We start from the raw sequence: 16,442 nt of genomic DNA, 5'->3' as shown, positions 1-16,442 counted from the left end.
GAGGGAACTGCGGGTGTGTTCCTGCCTCTGTAAGCGGAGGACCTCTGATATGACTCAGTCTCTTCAACAAATGGATGAGAGAGAGAAGATGGAATAGAACAATGGTCTTGACCTGTCTCCTCCAGTCCCTGCATCAGTCAAGGTTCCCCAACCTGAATATGGGGCATCGTCTCCCCAAGTCCATCAATCTGTAGATTGTAATTGCCAGCTACGCAGAGAGGCAGACAGAGGTATGTGTGCACACATCCATTTTTTTCTGGGCAATGTGTGTGTGTGTGGAAAAAAGAAAACAGGAGCACAGGAATCCTATCCATCCATCCATCCATCATCCTTCCATCCACCATATGGTACTGAAGTGGCTCTCATTTGTACATCATTGCATTATCTTGTGATTGATAATAATTGCTAAATTTATGTATTTGTGTATTTATTTTTGCGGTACTAGAGATGAAACCCAGGGGTATTCTACCTCCTAGCTACACCCCCAGCCCTATTTTTTATTCTTTATTTTGAAACAGAGTCATACTGAGTTGCAGAGGGCCTCACAAAGCAGCTGAGGCTGGCCATGAACTACCATCGTCCTATCTCAGCCTCCCAAATACTGGGATTACAAGCGTGCGCCACCACACCCAGCTCTAATGATTGGATAAATTTAAAACATCAGTATTTGAATGGTCAAAGCCTTTATTTATTTATTTATTTATTTATTTATTTATTTATTTATTTTGCGGTACTGGGGATGGAACCCAGGGGCATTCTACCTCCAAGCTACATCCCTAGCCCTATTTTTTTAAAATTTATTTTGAAACAGTGTCTCACTGAGTTGCAAAGGGCCTCACTAAGTAGCCAAGGCTGGCTGTGAACTGCAATCCTCCTGTCTCAGCCTCCCGAATGCTGGGATTACAAGCATGTGCCACCACGCCCGGCTGTCAAAACCTTTTAAGAAAGAACATGAAAGCTTCCGATTCTGAAGTCCAATTTCAAGGTCAACTAAGCAACTTTAGACTCCATTTTGAACAAGTACTAAATAATTCTATTTGCCCGTGGTAAAGAAGGCTGCTAAGAAGGTGACAATGAGCTGGGCATGGTAGTGCACGCTTGCAATCCCAGCATTCAGGAGGCTGAGCTAGGAGGACTGTGGTTTGCAGACAGCCTCAGCTACTTAGTGAAGCCCTTTGCAACTCAGTGAGACCCCGTTTCAAAATAAGGAATAAAAATGAGGGCTGGGGTTGTAGCTTGGAGGTACAATGCCCCTGGTTTCCATCCCCAGTATCTCAAAAAGAAGAAGAAGAAGAAGAAGAAGAAGGAGAAGGAGAAGGAGAAGGAGAAGGAGAAGGAGAAGGAGAAGGAGAAGGAGAAGAAGAAGAAGAAGAAGAAGAAGAAGAAGAAGAAGAAGAAGAAGAAGAAGAAGAAGAAGAAGAAGACGATGACGGAGGAGGAGGAGGAGAAGGAGGAGGAGGAGGAGGAGGAGGAGGAGGAGGAGGAGGAGGAGGAGGAGGAGAAAAGAAAAGGTGAAGACGCCTTACCCACAGTAACATGGGGGCAGGAGGATGGGCTGGCCTGTGGGGCTGGTTAAATGAGCCCCATTCATCACCCCTCACCACTCTTCACAAGTACCGAAAACAATTCTTCACACGCACAAGTTTCTGGTAGAAAGAAAAAGGACTTACCAAACTCGTCGCATATACTCTCGTTTTCTATGAGAGTGGGGTGGTCGAAGGTATCCCGGCAGTACAGGATCTGGGGGTTTCTGCTGACCACTGCGATGCCTCCCAGGGCTAGTGCGAATTGGTCTGTGAGGATGGAAGATGGCTTATCCTGGATGCGTTTCAGCATAGAGCGGTACCGGCAGTACTGAGGGTAGCTGAGGACTATCACATTCGTGTCTTCCTCGTCCTCCCCTAGACAAAGGAGAAAATACCTCCATTACCCTTGGCACACCAACAACGAGAACTCTCCTGGCCATGGCGTGATGTCAGTAGCCACTTCTGCTTTTGTACTAAATGATCGCTCTTCATCTTCATCACGTGTGGCAGGGCCAGTACCCTCTTGACCCTGCCTTGCCAGACACAACACACACACACACACACACACACACACACACACACACACACACCCCACATACACATACCATACCATACAATACCTCACATGCCACACACTGCATATAGACACATACCGTACACACACATGCCATACAAACACCAACACACAGCACACACGTGCCATACCCCCCAACACACACTCAGGTTTCCCATGGAGAATAAACTTTGTGGAGGAAAGAGGAGTGGGAAGGCCCTGTGGGCATGTTAAGCAGTGTTTGTGTCACCAGTGAACAGTAGAACCAGAAAACTGTTTTGAGAGAATCTGACATATTTTTAATGATTTAAGTTAATCAGAGTAGGAAGAAGCAGACATGCTTGGAGCCTCTTTACACTTCTTTCTATAGTTTGTTATTGCTTTTATATTGGATTATATAGTATTTTTCAGTACTTGGGGCCTCCCAAAAGATCACCTGGCCTGGCAGAAACAGTCAGGGGTCCTCATCGTATTGCCACCTGCTCTGGGGTTTTTAGTGCTGCAGAACAAACATTTGCCTTTCTCCTCAGGGGCCCGAGGAAAGCTATGTTGTCCACTCTCTAAGAAGACCATGTGACTGGTTTTACCCAATGAACTGTGACAGAAACCAGTGTGCCACCAACCAGTCTTCCTTTGTCTCTGTCCCGGCCATCTATAATACTTCAGACAGTAGCTACAGTGCCAGGCTGGGTCTTGGAGTGAAAATAATATGGAGCAGAGCTCCTGGTTGATCCAAATCAGATGCATAATGTAAGTAGAAAATATGCTGGGCATGGTGGCACATGCTTGTAATCCCCGCGCTTGGGAGGCAGAGACAGGAGGATCGTGCAGGTTCGAAGCCAGCTGCGCTGGCTTAAGAGACCCTGTTTCCAAATTTAAAAAAGTATAAGAATGGGTCTGGGAGTGTAGACCAGAGGTATAAGGGTTTCCAGGAACCCCAGTACCATAAAAAAAGAAAAGAAACCTGTGCTCTTTTAAGTGACTGCGATATGGGGTTTGTTTGTTTTCGCAGCACGGTCTACCCTAACCTGATTGATACACCCATCTTCTCCATCCTTCAATACCCACACCCCTATCTTCTAATGTTCAAGTCCATCTGGCACCTTGGAATTTCTGAGAACCACGCTGAGAGGACTCCCAAGCATTCTTGTGAGAGAGTTCCATCAGAACCAACTTAAGTCAGAAGAACATTTCAGCCAATTTAGGAGACCTTCCTCTCAGTGATACTCTTAATGGTTGTTTATACCTCACTGTAACTCGTGCTTATTTATCAAAACCAGATTCGGCATGGATGAATCCTTCTTCATTGTATACTGAAGAAATGGCAAACACCCTCCTCTGGTGACCTACCACCTACACAATGTCAAAAGGAATTCAGGTGCCATGGCCCACTTTGTTATCGCCCTCCATGATCATACCATCAGGGCACTTGTAAGCACTTCCAAGATGTGTCACTTGCTTATCCAAAGAGAAAACACTCAATACTTGGAGCCCTTACTATGCTGCAGGAAACTGCACAAGACAGTTGTTAAGGATACCGACGTGATCATGGCCATCTGGTAACCAGTGGGAGATGAATGAGTAAGGGCAGAATATAATGAGGGAACATAACCAGTACCAATGGAAGGTGTGCATGTGACCTCCACAGAGAGGAGGCCAATACCCAGATGTATTTCTAATTATGTTCATTTAGTTCCTCAGGCTAGAGGCTTCTTCACGAATCGAGATATTCAGCTGCTAGCACGATGACATCTTTTAATGGCTTGCATTTCTTAGACTCCTGCCTGGTCTGTGGGCAGCCACTTTATCAGCTGGCACACTTAATTAAGAGGAAATATGTTTACGTTGAAGGCAAGCCTATGAATGAAAACTAGTTTTGAGGTGTTGATATATGTCCCAAGACATGCCCATTTCAGATTCTTGTAGCAGGCTGGAACACAAAGTTCAAACCCTGGGATCACATCTGTGCTTTTTACAGAGTTAGTGCCCCACAGATTTTCATAGAATTGTTTACTAAACATCGTCAGAAGTCCAGAATGTGATTGAAGTCTCAAGAAGCAGCTCTTAATGTGTGGATAGGATCACTGTTTTCTATTTATATTATCATACATTATTTATCCAAGACATTGTGAATGGGAGAGAGAAGTATAACCAGGAGCTGCCAGAACCTACTCCTTTTAGCGTGCTCAGCCTCTAATACCATTTACAGTTCATGGTAAATATTGTGCAAATTCCTTATGATTCTGAAATTCTATTTTGGTCATGCCATTGTTATCTGTGAAGGGGAAAAGTTACACGGGTTTCTCTAAGCATTTTTTAAATGAAATGGAAAAAGTTGTGCTTTTCAGGTTGAATGAGGAAGGGATGGTTGCTTTCATGGGAGAAGATGTTACCTGGACTCTTAGGTGTACTTTACTTCCTTCTCATCCTTAATTCTCCAGTTTTTCTCCAGCGATTTTTTCCTAATTAAGCCATTTCTAACTTCTTACTCTCTGCTCTAAGCAAACTTATATGCTTAGATCTGGGTGCTGCTTCTTTTTCCTTCTGTCCACCTCATCTTAGTTCAAAATGTTTATTTCTCATTCCTTTGTGCAATTCCTAAAACACTAGCCATGTCAAAAATCCTTCTTCATTGTTGTTGTTGAAAGAAAAAATCAAGATCCCTCTACTCTCGGCTCATAGAAATGAATCCTACAGCTATCCATTCATGGTGAAGGCAATTTCTTTAAGAGTGGCCATGGGACTGCCTACATCAAAATCACAGAGGATGCCTTTAACATGGCTGACACTGGGCCATCAAGAACAACTGATTCAGAATGGCCAAGATGGGGCCCAGGAGCTCACATTTTTAATAGGCATCCCAGTTAGCTGATGCAGTTAAACATTGAAACCAGTAATTCTGAGTTTAGTTTTGACTTATAGTAACTTATAGATTAGACATGTGTGTGTGTGTATATATACATATACATATATATGAACACACATTTTTTCAGATATATTTCCATATGTGGGTGTATAGATATGTGCATATATATGTATATGCACAGAGTTGTTGGATATATATAGAAATATATATATATTTTTTTCTTTTCTTTTAACAATTTTTTTATTGAACATAAATAGTATACATTTAAACTATATTTGGTGCCCCCGCCCCCATTTTCCCTTCCCCCCTCCCACCAATGGTTATCCAGGTTAACCATGTCATATTCATAATTTTACACATATTCAGATGTAGACTCTCATTAATCAAGATCAGCCTTCCTCCTCTCCTATATTTCCATTTAAACTTTGTTGATATTTCCCCTCCATTATTTGGAGTCCCACTGGTATCCTCTGTGTTTCCTAGTTTGGGCATATTAGAGGAAACATATGTACCTTCTCCTTCTGTGCTTGGCTGATCTCACTTAACATAATGTTCTCCAGGGCTTTCCATCTTCTTGCAAATGATATAATTTTGTTCTTCTTTATGGCTGAATAGAATTCCATTGTGTGTATTTCCCAAAGTTTTGCTATTCATTCATCTGTTGATGGCTATTACAAATTGTGCTGCTATGAACATAGGTATGCATATGTTGCTGTATTTCTCTGAATTCAACCCCTTTGGAAAGATACCCAGGAGTGGTATAGCTGGATCATATGGTGGATCTATTCCCACCTTTCTTAGGAATCTCCACACAGATCTCCATAGTGGCTGAACTAGTTTGCATTCTCACCAACAGTGTAAGAGAGTTCCTCTTTCCCCACATCCTCGCCAGCATTTGTTGTTATTTGATTTCTTTATGCTTGCCACTCTGACTGGGGTTAGATGGAATCTCAGTGTAGTTTTGATTTGCATCTCCCTGATGGCCAGTGATGTAGAACATCTTTTCATGTATCTATTGGCCCTTTGTATCTCTTCTTTTGTGAAGTGTCTATTTAGTTCATTTGCCCATTTCTTGATTGGGTTGTTTGTTTTGGTAGTGTAGAGTTTTTTGAGCTCTTTGTATATTCTGGATATTAGCCCCCTATCAGAATATGGAACCAACCCAGATCTCCATCAATAGATGAATGGATAGCAAAACTTTGGGAAATACATACAATGGAATTCTATTCAGCCATAAAGAAGAACAAAATTATATCATTTGCAAGAAGATGGAAAGCCCTGGAGAACATTATGTTAAGTGAGATCAGCCAAGCACAGAAGGAGAAGGTACATATGTTTCCTCTAATATGCCCAAACTAGGAAACACAGAGGATACCAGTGGGACTCCAAGTAATGGAGGGGAAATATCAACAAAGTTTAAATGGAAATATAGGAGAGGAGGAAGGCTGATCTTGATTAATGAGGGTCTACATCTGAATATATGTAAAATTATGAATATGTGGGGGTATAGCTCATGGGTAGAGCATTTGACTGCAGAAATATATTTTTTTAACTTTATCTTCTAAGCTCTCTAGTAGCTAGAACAAACTACAGGACGAAGTTCTCTTCTCCTTGCCAGTTTTTCAGGATTATTGCAGGTATCACAGAAGATAGAAAATGAAAAACAAAACAAAACAAAACATTTTTCTTAGCTTAGCTGAAAATATAAGGGCCTGAAGGACTATTTTTTTGTTCAAAAAGCAGAGCAAACAGTAATGCTATTCCCAGTACTGATGATAATACACTAAAATTCACATAGGCTCTTCACATAATGTGTTCCTTTGTTCATTACAACAACCTTCATAGCAATATTAACAATATTATCAACACTTGATAATATTCCCCAATTTAGAGGTGGGAAAACAAGTCAAACCAGATGAGTGACCAGGCCAGGACCTCTGACAGCTAGAAAGTGAGGGTGGTGAGTCTACAGCCCCATTTTTAACTCTTACGGGATGAACTTCCCATTTTAACAAAATGTCTCACATAATGATAGCAGTCAAAATAATATTTAACTAATTTATAATATTCAGGAAGAGGCCTTGGATAAAAAACCCATGAGATTTCTGTTTCATGGAATACTGTAGAATTCAGCCAGTTGTAAGCCAGAATTATTCCACTCATGATCATTTAACATTATTGATGCACCTTTCATGTATATTAACTTTCCACTCATGGTGATGGGAAACAGCACGAACCCTATGTCTTGCAAGCATATATTAAACTGCCCACACTGAGGCTAGAGGCCCAGCTGTGATCTGCTCTAATGGGCAATGCTTGGTGGTGCCAAAACAAAAATTCTGGTAACTTTCTTCCTTATGAACAGAACCAGCCATTTGGACCAGAATTTTGGCATTGTTTAGATAGAGGCAAATTTCCACTCTTGTAATTAGACATCCCCAGAGGAATTGTCTTTTGTAGTTACAAAACCAGAGAAAACCCAGGAGACCCTCGGGATTCTATGGAAGTTGACAAAGCATATAAGGTGAGGACAAGATCCAGAGATAAAGTGAGACCCGGAAGAACCAAGTCAGCTGGGTCAGAGTTTCACTGAGCATCGATACCCTGAGTCTCCTTAAATTTTAGGCAAATGTATTTTATTTTTAAATGTATTTTTATTGTTTTAATTTATTAAAGAGTTTTTTTCGCTAAAGGCAAAGCATGGCCACTTTAATATGAAAGGTATATAAAACAGAGTATAAAGTTAGGAGTTTGGGAGAGCTTTCCAAATCTAAAATTCTATGATCCTGCAACTGCCTCCTAAGCTTCTGAATTAAATTAACTTCCTCTTCCTATAGCTATAAAAATATTAAGACGTTCAATGGCTGGCGTGTTTTATTTTGCTCTAGTACATTGTGAAACAGATAGAGTCAAACAACCCTTTCAAGAATTCTTATTTAAATCCCTCAGCTACTCCTTTCCTCCTCACGCATTTCATAAATACACAAATACTCGTATGCAAAGTACCCATGAAACAAGGGCTGCCAATGAATGCTATGTAAGACATTTCCCCCTTTCTAATTCATAAAAGGTCTAGCAGATAAATCTAAGAATGAATAAAGAATGGATAAATTGTACATTTGTTTGGCAAAAGACAAACAAAGTGTTCCAGGAACAAAGATTTTCTTTCAGCCACACCCACATAGGCAAAAAAAAAAAAAAATCAAAGTACTACAAAGAACTACCCTAAGGACTGTTCTGGTAACACACATGGTTTTAGATGTTTGGGTTATATATACATTAATTGATTTCAATCAACAGAATATGATCAGCAATAAATTGCCGATAGCCAAGAGTAAAAATTTAAACCACAATTATAATATTCTATTTAAGTATCATCCCATTTTTCAATTCCCCCCTCCCCACCACCACCAACAAGAAAAAAAATGCAAGCCTGTCTATTTTTAAATGAAATATTTAAAGGAAATAAGAGACCCCAAATTACTAAACCTCATTTCAACTTCAATAAAAAGAACTTTGCCTATTAAAAGTTAATACCTAAAGTATACTGCTTGTAATGCTCAACCAAAATTACTCTAATCCTGTGCTTATATCATAATTACACGTTTTGTTAACCTCTCTCAATGTCAATTTTTCACTTATTTATATATTTTCAAAGTCCAAAACAGAATTCCACAGAGAAACTGTAATTATAACATGAGACTCCACCCAGGCTTTTCAAATAGTAACTGTATACCATTGCTTTAATCCTTGGAGTGGGGCTGGGGTGGGGACGGGAGGGGGAGAGGGTAAGAGCCGGCATTCATTCTGAATAGCACGTTGCTCAAGTTGTCTTTGTACAAAAAGAGATGCATGAAATGGCAAACACAATGAATTAATGGAGCATTGACTTTCAAATATCCATAATGCCAGTTTTTAAAAATCGTTAATGGTGGCCAAATGCACAGAAGCCTGAAAATACAAATTCTGGAGGAGAAATTTGCTTTTATCTCTTACACAACAATTTAGAAACATAACTTTCTTTTTTTTATTCTGGGGGGGGGGGAAAGGAGGCTTTTCTTTTTTCGAAAACATCACACTATTATGCTAACTGAAAACCACTACAATCTACCCTTAACATCAGTAAGCTTAAAAAAAAAATCTAAAAAAAAAAAAAAACAAAAAAAAAACCCCTGCGCACCAGGATTTTATAGAGCCTGGTGGAAAAAATATGCGTGTTCCTTCCTGTACCTAACTACCTCAACTGAAAAATCTGCCAAGTATTTTGCCCTTTAGTTTTCTTAATCGTATTAGGGCAAATGCATTTGGATGCCAATAGAAACAAACATTTAAAGATTTTCACTTAAAAGATTCCAAATATGTATGTAAGCTAAGTTTGCAATGCAACGTCCCCCATGCTTCAAAAGACAATGTACAGTTTTTCTTCTTTATTTTTTCCAGGCAAATATGAATTTGCTCGTGTTATAAAACTTGATGTCTAGTTTTGAAACAATTTAAGTAAAATAATGTCAATTTGAGAGGCTCTCACAATGATTTATGCTTCCTCCTGTTACTTTATTACATTAGACATTCCTTTCTCAAGGCTTTCTACTTTTCTCTGTGCTCCTAGCAACCAACCGAAGGCAAAGCGTCAACTTTATATACCTGGCACTACTCCAGTTTTTACTGCTATTGACAATTATATTGAAGTTTCCATTTAATTGCTGCTCGGTTGTGACACTGAATATTTGTCATAATTAGGCATTTCCTATTTTCTGTCCATTCATCTTTGATTATTACTGAAAATGAATTTTTTTTTATTTCAGAAAACCTAAGCATGAGCATTCTACAGATAAGAGTAGCTACAGCTGTTACTATCATTACCAACATTGTAACATGCAGGGGGAAAAAAACAGAATATAATTTCTCGGAAGGTAATTTTCCTTTCAGTCTAAGTGCTCTTATTCATCTTACAGTTACTCAATGATTTCCTGTTCTAATTACAGGACATTATACAGAAAGACATTTGTAAAGGGAAAAACGGGGCAGGGTATATGACTAAATAGCGAGAATTGGCTGAAAGTGTTTAAAATTCCAAAGTTGTACATCAACTTTATCAATTCGTGGTTATAGTTTTTGTGTAATGTGCCCTGCTATAGTTCTAACTCTCTCTGAAGGCAGTAAAGTTGGTACTCAAAGTTAGTATGCATCAGAGGGGAAAATACATTTGCAGTTAAACTCATGTTAGAGTCCGGTGAGAAAAGATCAGGGTGTGTGTGTGTGTGTGTGTGTGTGTGTGTGTGTGTGTGTGTGTGTTTCCTCCTCCTCCTCAAAGCTGTTAAATTGGAGGTGTGCCAAGACATAGAGTGGAAAATATTAATAATAAAAATAAATTAAATGCCTGATTAAAAGGGAGAGAGAACAAGATTCCATCCGGAATAGAAATGAAAATGCCACAAACTATTTCATAAAAACATGCTGTGACGTAAATTACACATCAGTATTGCACTGTTGTGGTTATTTTGAGAAATGGCTTGTACTGTAAGTCAGCTGGTGTGGCCCCACCCTTAATGATTTTGTAATGCTCTACACAGTAAGCAAGTGGGGGCTGCCTCGAGATTGCAAGGACAGAAAACAGACCTCGCCATACCCAACTGGCAATAAAAAGATAATGTACTTTTAACATAACAGAGCGAGGAGATTGGCTTTATTAACTAAAAAAAAAAAAACAAAAAACAAAAAAACCACTTAAATGGTTCCCGGCTTGCCATTTGTTTTGATAAATGGAAACACAGATCTTCCCAAGATAGGCAACAAAAACATCACTGGAGAACTTTAAAAAAAAATGTGGGAAAAAACATCAGTGTTTGGTTGCATACAGAACAAAGAATATTTCAGATACGTAACTAAGGGTTTTCGCCAGCTGTCGCCAAAAGCCAGCCACTTATGAGAGATTCGACACACAAATATAAAAACATGTATTAATATGTTACTCTACGCTCTTGCCCTTACTGTTGCTTCATCATCGCTCACAAGGAAAAAAACATAAAAACAAGCACTGCTATCACTCCGAGTAACAAAGGAACCCGCTGGGAAGCTGGCCAGCCCCACCTTCCAGATTCTCCCAAGTGGCCCCTGAATTACAAGCCACAATCAGGAGCCACTCCGGATTTGAGCGGAGAATTTTGCATCTTATTTCCATATGGCTCAATTTGGCCAAATTTAAATGTCACACAAGACAGGGATTATGCAATGGGTATATCCTGGTGAGACCTCCTAGTCAGACTGCTGTGTATGTAGATAAAGTTGTGACCTGACCGAGTCTAAGGTTTAATTCTAGGGGCCTGACCTACCTACCAACTTCCCCCTTCTCTATCTCTGTCTCTCTTTTCATGGTACTGGATTGAACCCAGGGGCATTCTGCTTCTGAGCTACACCCCCAGCCCTATTTTATTTTTATTTTTGAAACAGGGTCTTATTAAGTTATGGAGAGTGTTGCTAAATTGCTGAGGCTGGCCATGAACCTGTGATTCTCCTGTCTTAGCCTCCCAAGTACTGGGATTACAGGTGTGTACCACCACACCAGCTGACTTGCCCTCTCTTCACACAGGTTAACCTTTAAGCTCTGGTCAGTCATTTGCTTTTAGTATAAATGAATTTTAGTAAGTAAAGAAAAAATAAAACAAGCAAACAAGCAAACAAACAAACAAAACCCTGGGACATCAGGGAGCCAAGGCCTAGATAAAAGATTACCTATTCCAAACCATACAGAAAGTTTTTTCAGAGATCAACTTGTACATTTATTTATTTACCAGTGACTCAGATAAGTCTTTCTATTGGATTTGAATTTAGTTAAACTCAATCCTCTTTTGTTTTATGAGAAACTACCACTAAGACCCAATCAGCCCCTATGGTGACCATGTCAGAGTTGTTACAAGAAACATTAAGCAAACCGTCATTAGCAGAACCAGTCCTAAAAATTCAAACGACTTCTGTTCTCTTTCACCCCTGGGGAAAATCTATGTGGCTTTTTATTTTTCAACTTGTATCTTACATCTGCCATCATTTCAAGAATTGCAATTCCCTTACTGCAGCGGCTGTATAAACCCTTGACATTTGAGATACCCTCCTGAACCCCAACTCATGAATAAACCTAATTATGGCGCAGCACTGGACAGATCAATAGCCAGATGATTAACTTCCACACATCGCTCTCTCAGTATGTGAGATACAAATGTGGGCATTAACAAAATGACATATCACTATTTGTCATGACTTTTGTGGACGTGATGATTTCACAAAGAGTCAACATTAATTAGGCTAATCTAATTATTGCCAACATAATTTATATCAGGAAAAAAGTGTGTATGTGAACTAAACACAAAATAACATAGGACTAATATGGATATTCTAATGCCTATCACTTGGACAGTATCATATGTGTCTATATATACTTACACATATATGTTCATGTATATATACATGTGTGTTTATGTATATTTATGTATGACATATATTGTATGTGTATATATATACACATATATATATACATATATATATACACACATATATATATACATACATACATATATATAATATAGTGGTATTTTACTTGCATTTAAAAACTGCAGAGCCATTAAAATCATTAAGTTAAATGACATTTGACATTTCAGGTCTTACAAAGATGTATCTATTATATTAAGTAAGAAAAAAAAGAAAGGTGTTGAGAAAAGATAGTAAGTTGAGCTTCATGTCCTTTGTTCATAGCTTTACTTGGGCTACAATTAATTTAAAGAGTACAAGATTTTAGTATATTCACAGTTTTTTTTATCCCTCATCACAAGCAAATCGAGGTAATTTTTATTATCCCCCGAGAAATTCTGAACGCTCTTTCTCCACCAGTGATATAGCCACTAACTTTATTTTTGTCTGTATAAATTTAACATTGTGGACATTTATTATAAATAAAGTCATACATTTATGCGGTTCTTTGTGACTGGCTTAGTTCACTTAGCAAAATGTTTTTAATGTTCATCTATATGGTAGCGTATATCTGAACTTCATTCTTTTTGGCTAAATAATATTCCACTGAAGAGTTATACCTCATTTTGTTTATCTGTTTATATATTGATGGACATTAGGTTGTTTTCTGTTTTGAACTATTAGGGATAAATGCTGTTACCAATATTTGTGCAAAAGTTTGTGTAGACATATGTCATCATTTGTCTTGTACATCCATATATACCTAGGAGTAGAATTGCTAGGTCAAACTTCCTATTTACCCTTCTGAGGAACTACCATACTGTTTTCCAAAGCAAATGCACATGTGTTCTTTTCCCCAACAGTGTTTGAGGGCTCTGAGACCTCTAGATCCTCATCATCACTCGCTGTTGTCTTTTTGATAGCTGTATCATTGAGTGTGAAGTGGTATCACATATTTTCTTGTTTAATATTTATAAATAATTACCAACAGGTGTCTCAGGTCATGAGATTACCTGTAATTCTTATTTATTCCTTTGATTGTCTGCATTTTCAGCTACAAGTTTTTAAAAGAAGGGAACATCAGGCAAATAAATATATAAATTTTTGATGGACCATGAAACAGACAGAACAATCTTGAAAATAAAAGACAAAGTTGGAGTACTCACACTTTTGAATTTCAAAAGTTACAAAGTTACAGAACCAAGCAAGTGTGGTACTGGCATATGGATAAATGTATGAACACAAAGGAACCGGGTCCAGAAATAAATCTTCACATCTATGGTCAATTGAGTTTTGACAGGGATGCCAAGACCACTGAATGCAGAGAGTACAATCTTTTTAACAAATGGTAGTAAAAACGCTGGCTATCCCAGAGAAAAGAACGAAGTTAGTTCCTTACTTCATGTACATAGAAAATAACTAAAAGTGGATCAACAACCCAAATTCAAAAACTAAAACTATAAAATTCTTAGAAAACAAATATTTTTATGACTTTGAACTTCACAAGACTCTTTTTGCGAGACAACAAAGACACAAATAGCAACAAAAACAGAAATTGGGCTTCATCAAAATTAAGAAATAAATTGCATCAAAGGATACTATTGAAAAAAAATGGCAAAACAGACACAGTATGCGATAAAATATCTGCAAATTTTATGCCTGGCAAGGGATTCATATCCAGAATATATAAAGAATACTGCAATTCAATTAATAAAAAGATGAATGATCCAATTAAAAGCTTAAAGAACTTAAATAGAAATTTCTCCAAATATATATGAATGGCACATGAAAAGTGATCAACATTTTTGATCATTAAGGAAATGTAAATCAAAACCAAAATGAGAAGACACGTCATCCTCCTACGATGGCTATTATAAAAGACAAAACAAAAATGCCAAGTGCTGTTAGTGATGTAGAGAAATGGAGACCCTCATGCATTTGCATGGTGAAGACATGGTAAAAAAAAAATCTGTAAGTTACTTAGAAAGCTAAATATAAAATTACCGTATAAGTCAGTAATTCCACTCCTAGGTTCATGCTCAGAGGATTTGAAAACAAAGACTCAAATACTTACACACCAATCTCAATAGAAGCATTATTTTGACAGCCCAAAAGTGGAAACCACCCACGTATCCATCAACAGAAGAAATAAACATATGTGGTATATCCACACGATGGAATATTATTCAGCCATAAAAAGAATGAAGTTCCGATATATGCTACAATATAGATGGACCTTGAAAGCATCACGCTAAGTGAAACAAGGCAAACCAAAAGGGCAAGTATTGTGTGAATCCACCGTACTTAATATAGGTTAATTCATAGGGAGAGAAAGTAGAATAGAGGTTGCCAGATGTTGGTTTTGGTGGAAGGGTATGTTGGAAGGAATGGGAAGTTATTGCTTAATGGGTACAGAGTTTCTGTTTAGAGTAACGAATAAGTTCTATAAATAGATAGTGGTAGTTATATAGTATTGTGAATGTACTTAATGCCACCAAATTATACACTTAAAAATGGCAGAAATGACCAAATTTATGTTGTGTATGTTTTACGCATCCAAAGAAGAAGGTACCATCTGGCAAAGGTTGTATTTTCCATGTATGTGCATTCCGAATTGTTACCTGGGAGAAAAGAAGTGTTTCTCCAATAGGCAACTACAGTATAAACTCCTGGAGGACCCTGAATCAGTGTCCTAATTCCTTGGTATCCCTTCTTGTCCTATAAGGGCATTAGTAAATGAAATTGCCGCAGACAGGGTTGCAATTAACATCTGACCCTTTCATCATTATTTCTCCCTAGGCTCTGGACCAACAACTCTTCCTAAAAGGCTGACTGAGTCTGGAGAAAGACATCTGCCCAAGAGCTCCACAGTCATTGTCTGCCCAACCTTTTTAGATGAAGGGTCATGAATTTAGACAATGCTTTCATTTTGTGGTCTCTCTCTCTCTCTCTCTCTCTCTCTCTCTCTCTCTCTCTCTCTCTCTCTCATGATCTTACTACATGAGATTCTGACTCTCTCCCTCAAAGTTCTGAGCTGCATCCACACAACTGTACTATCTTCTGTGTGCTCGTACCCAAAGGTGACTAGGGAGCTATGTGACTTCACTGTTTCCTTCCATCTTATCACTGGGCTCCTGGAGTGGCTCTCCACCAGAGAGAGCAAAGGCCTCCTTCTTCTACCAGTGTCTTATCTTCATCAGTGTTCAAACTGGGGAATCCTGACCCTGAGGGCACAAGAAGCCTTGTTCAGGGGAACCTAGGCAGGGATGAGGCAGGTCCTCACCATCCCTTCTCAACTCCTCTGCCCAGGAATGAGCCAGCATCCAGTACAGCCAACCTCCTGCACCCAAAACCCATTCTTAATCTTATTATAACCCAAACTCAAAATACTTGTTTTGCACAAGTGCCCTTTATTTATCTACCAAGACACTTCAAATTATAGGCTCTTGAGGCTTCTCTTTCTGCACATATTTCTATTACAGAAAAAGTTGGACAATAGCAACAGCACTTTGGACTGTGCAAGGATGCTCTGAACTCAAAAAAGCCAAACCAATAAAGGCTAATGATGCCGATCCCTTAAATTGTAGATAGAAAAATCTTCAAAGATACCAAATATTTGAGCATAAATTGGATAAAGTGATGGGTGCAATTTTCATATGATTTATTTTAGAACTGTTGGGCTTTATTAAGTACACATTTTAAAACTTAAAATCTTATCAAATCATATATAGTATTTATTCTAATTAAAATAAATCAAGCTCTCATTTTATTTTATATCATGTTTAGCTTTTCTTTTCTTTTTTTTCTTTTCCTCTTTTTCATACTGGGATTAAACCCAGGGGCATCCTACCTCTGAGCCATACACTTAGCCTATTTTTAATTTTTATTTTGAAATAGAGTCTTGCTAAGTTGCTGAGACTGGCCTCAAACCTGTGTTCCTTTTGTCTCAGCCTCCCAAGTTCTGGGATTACAGCCATGTGCCGCCATTCATGGATAGAATGTTCTACCTGTTAACAAATACTTATTCCAACTCATG

At 38.5% G+C, this 16,442-nt stretch overlaps 1 protein-coding gene across 1 annotated transcript in view; it reads right to left on the bottom strand.

Annotated features, from left to right (window-relative positions):
• Window positions 1-16,442, bottom strand: part of ARID5B (AT-rich interaction domain 5B) — a gene marked incomplete at both ends in the record, with an annotated part of 191,502 nt that overhangs the window by 96,385 nt on the left and 78,675 nt on the right. Inside the window, one exon of the mRNA XM_080693885.1 lies at window positions 1,671-1,901. Coding sequence (XP_080550011.1) covers window positions 1,671-1,901 — 231 coding nt within the window. The remainder of the gene's footprint in view (window positions 1-1,670; window positions 1,902-16,442) is intronic.

Source organism: Muscardinus avellanarius (genome assembly GCF_963383645.1).
Source record: "Muscardinus avellanarius genome assembly, chromosome: 4".
Classification (NCBI taxonomy): domain Eukaryota; kingdom Metazoa; phylum Chordata; class Mammalia; order Rodentia; family Gliridae; genus Muscardinus; species Muscardinus avellanarius.
Note: the sequence above shows the minus strand (reverse complement) of the source record. Positions and strands in the feature narration are given on the sequence as shown.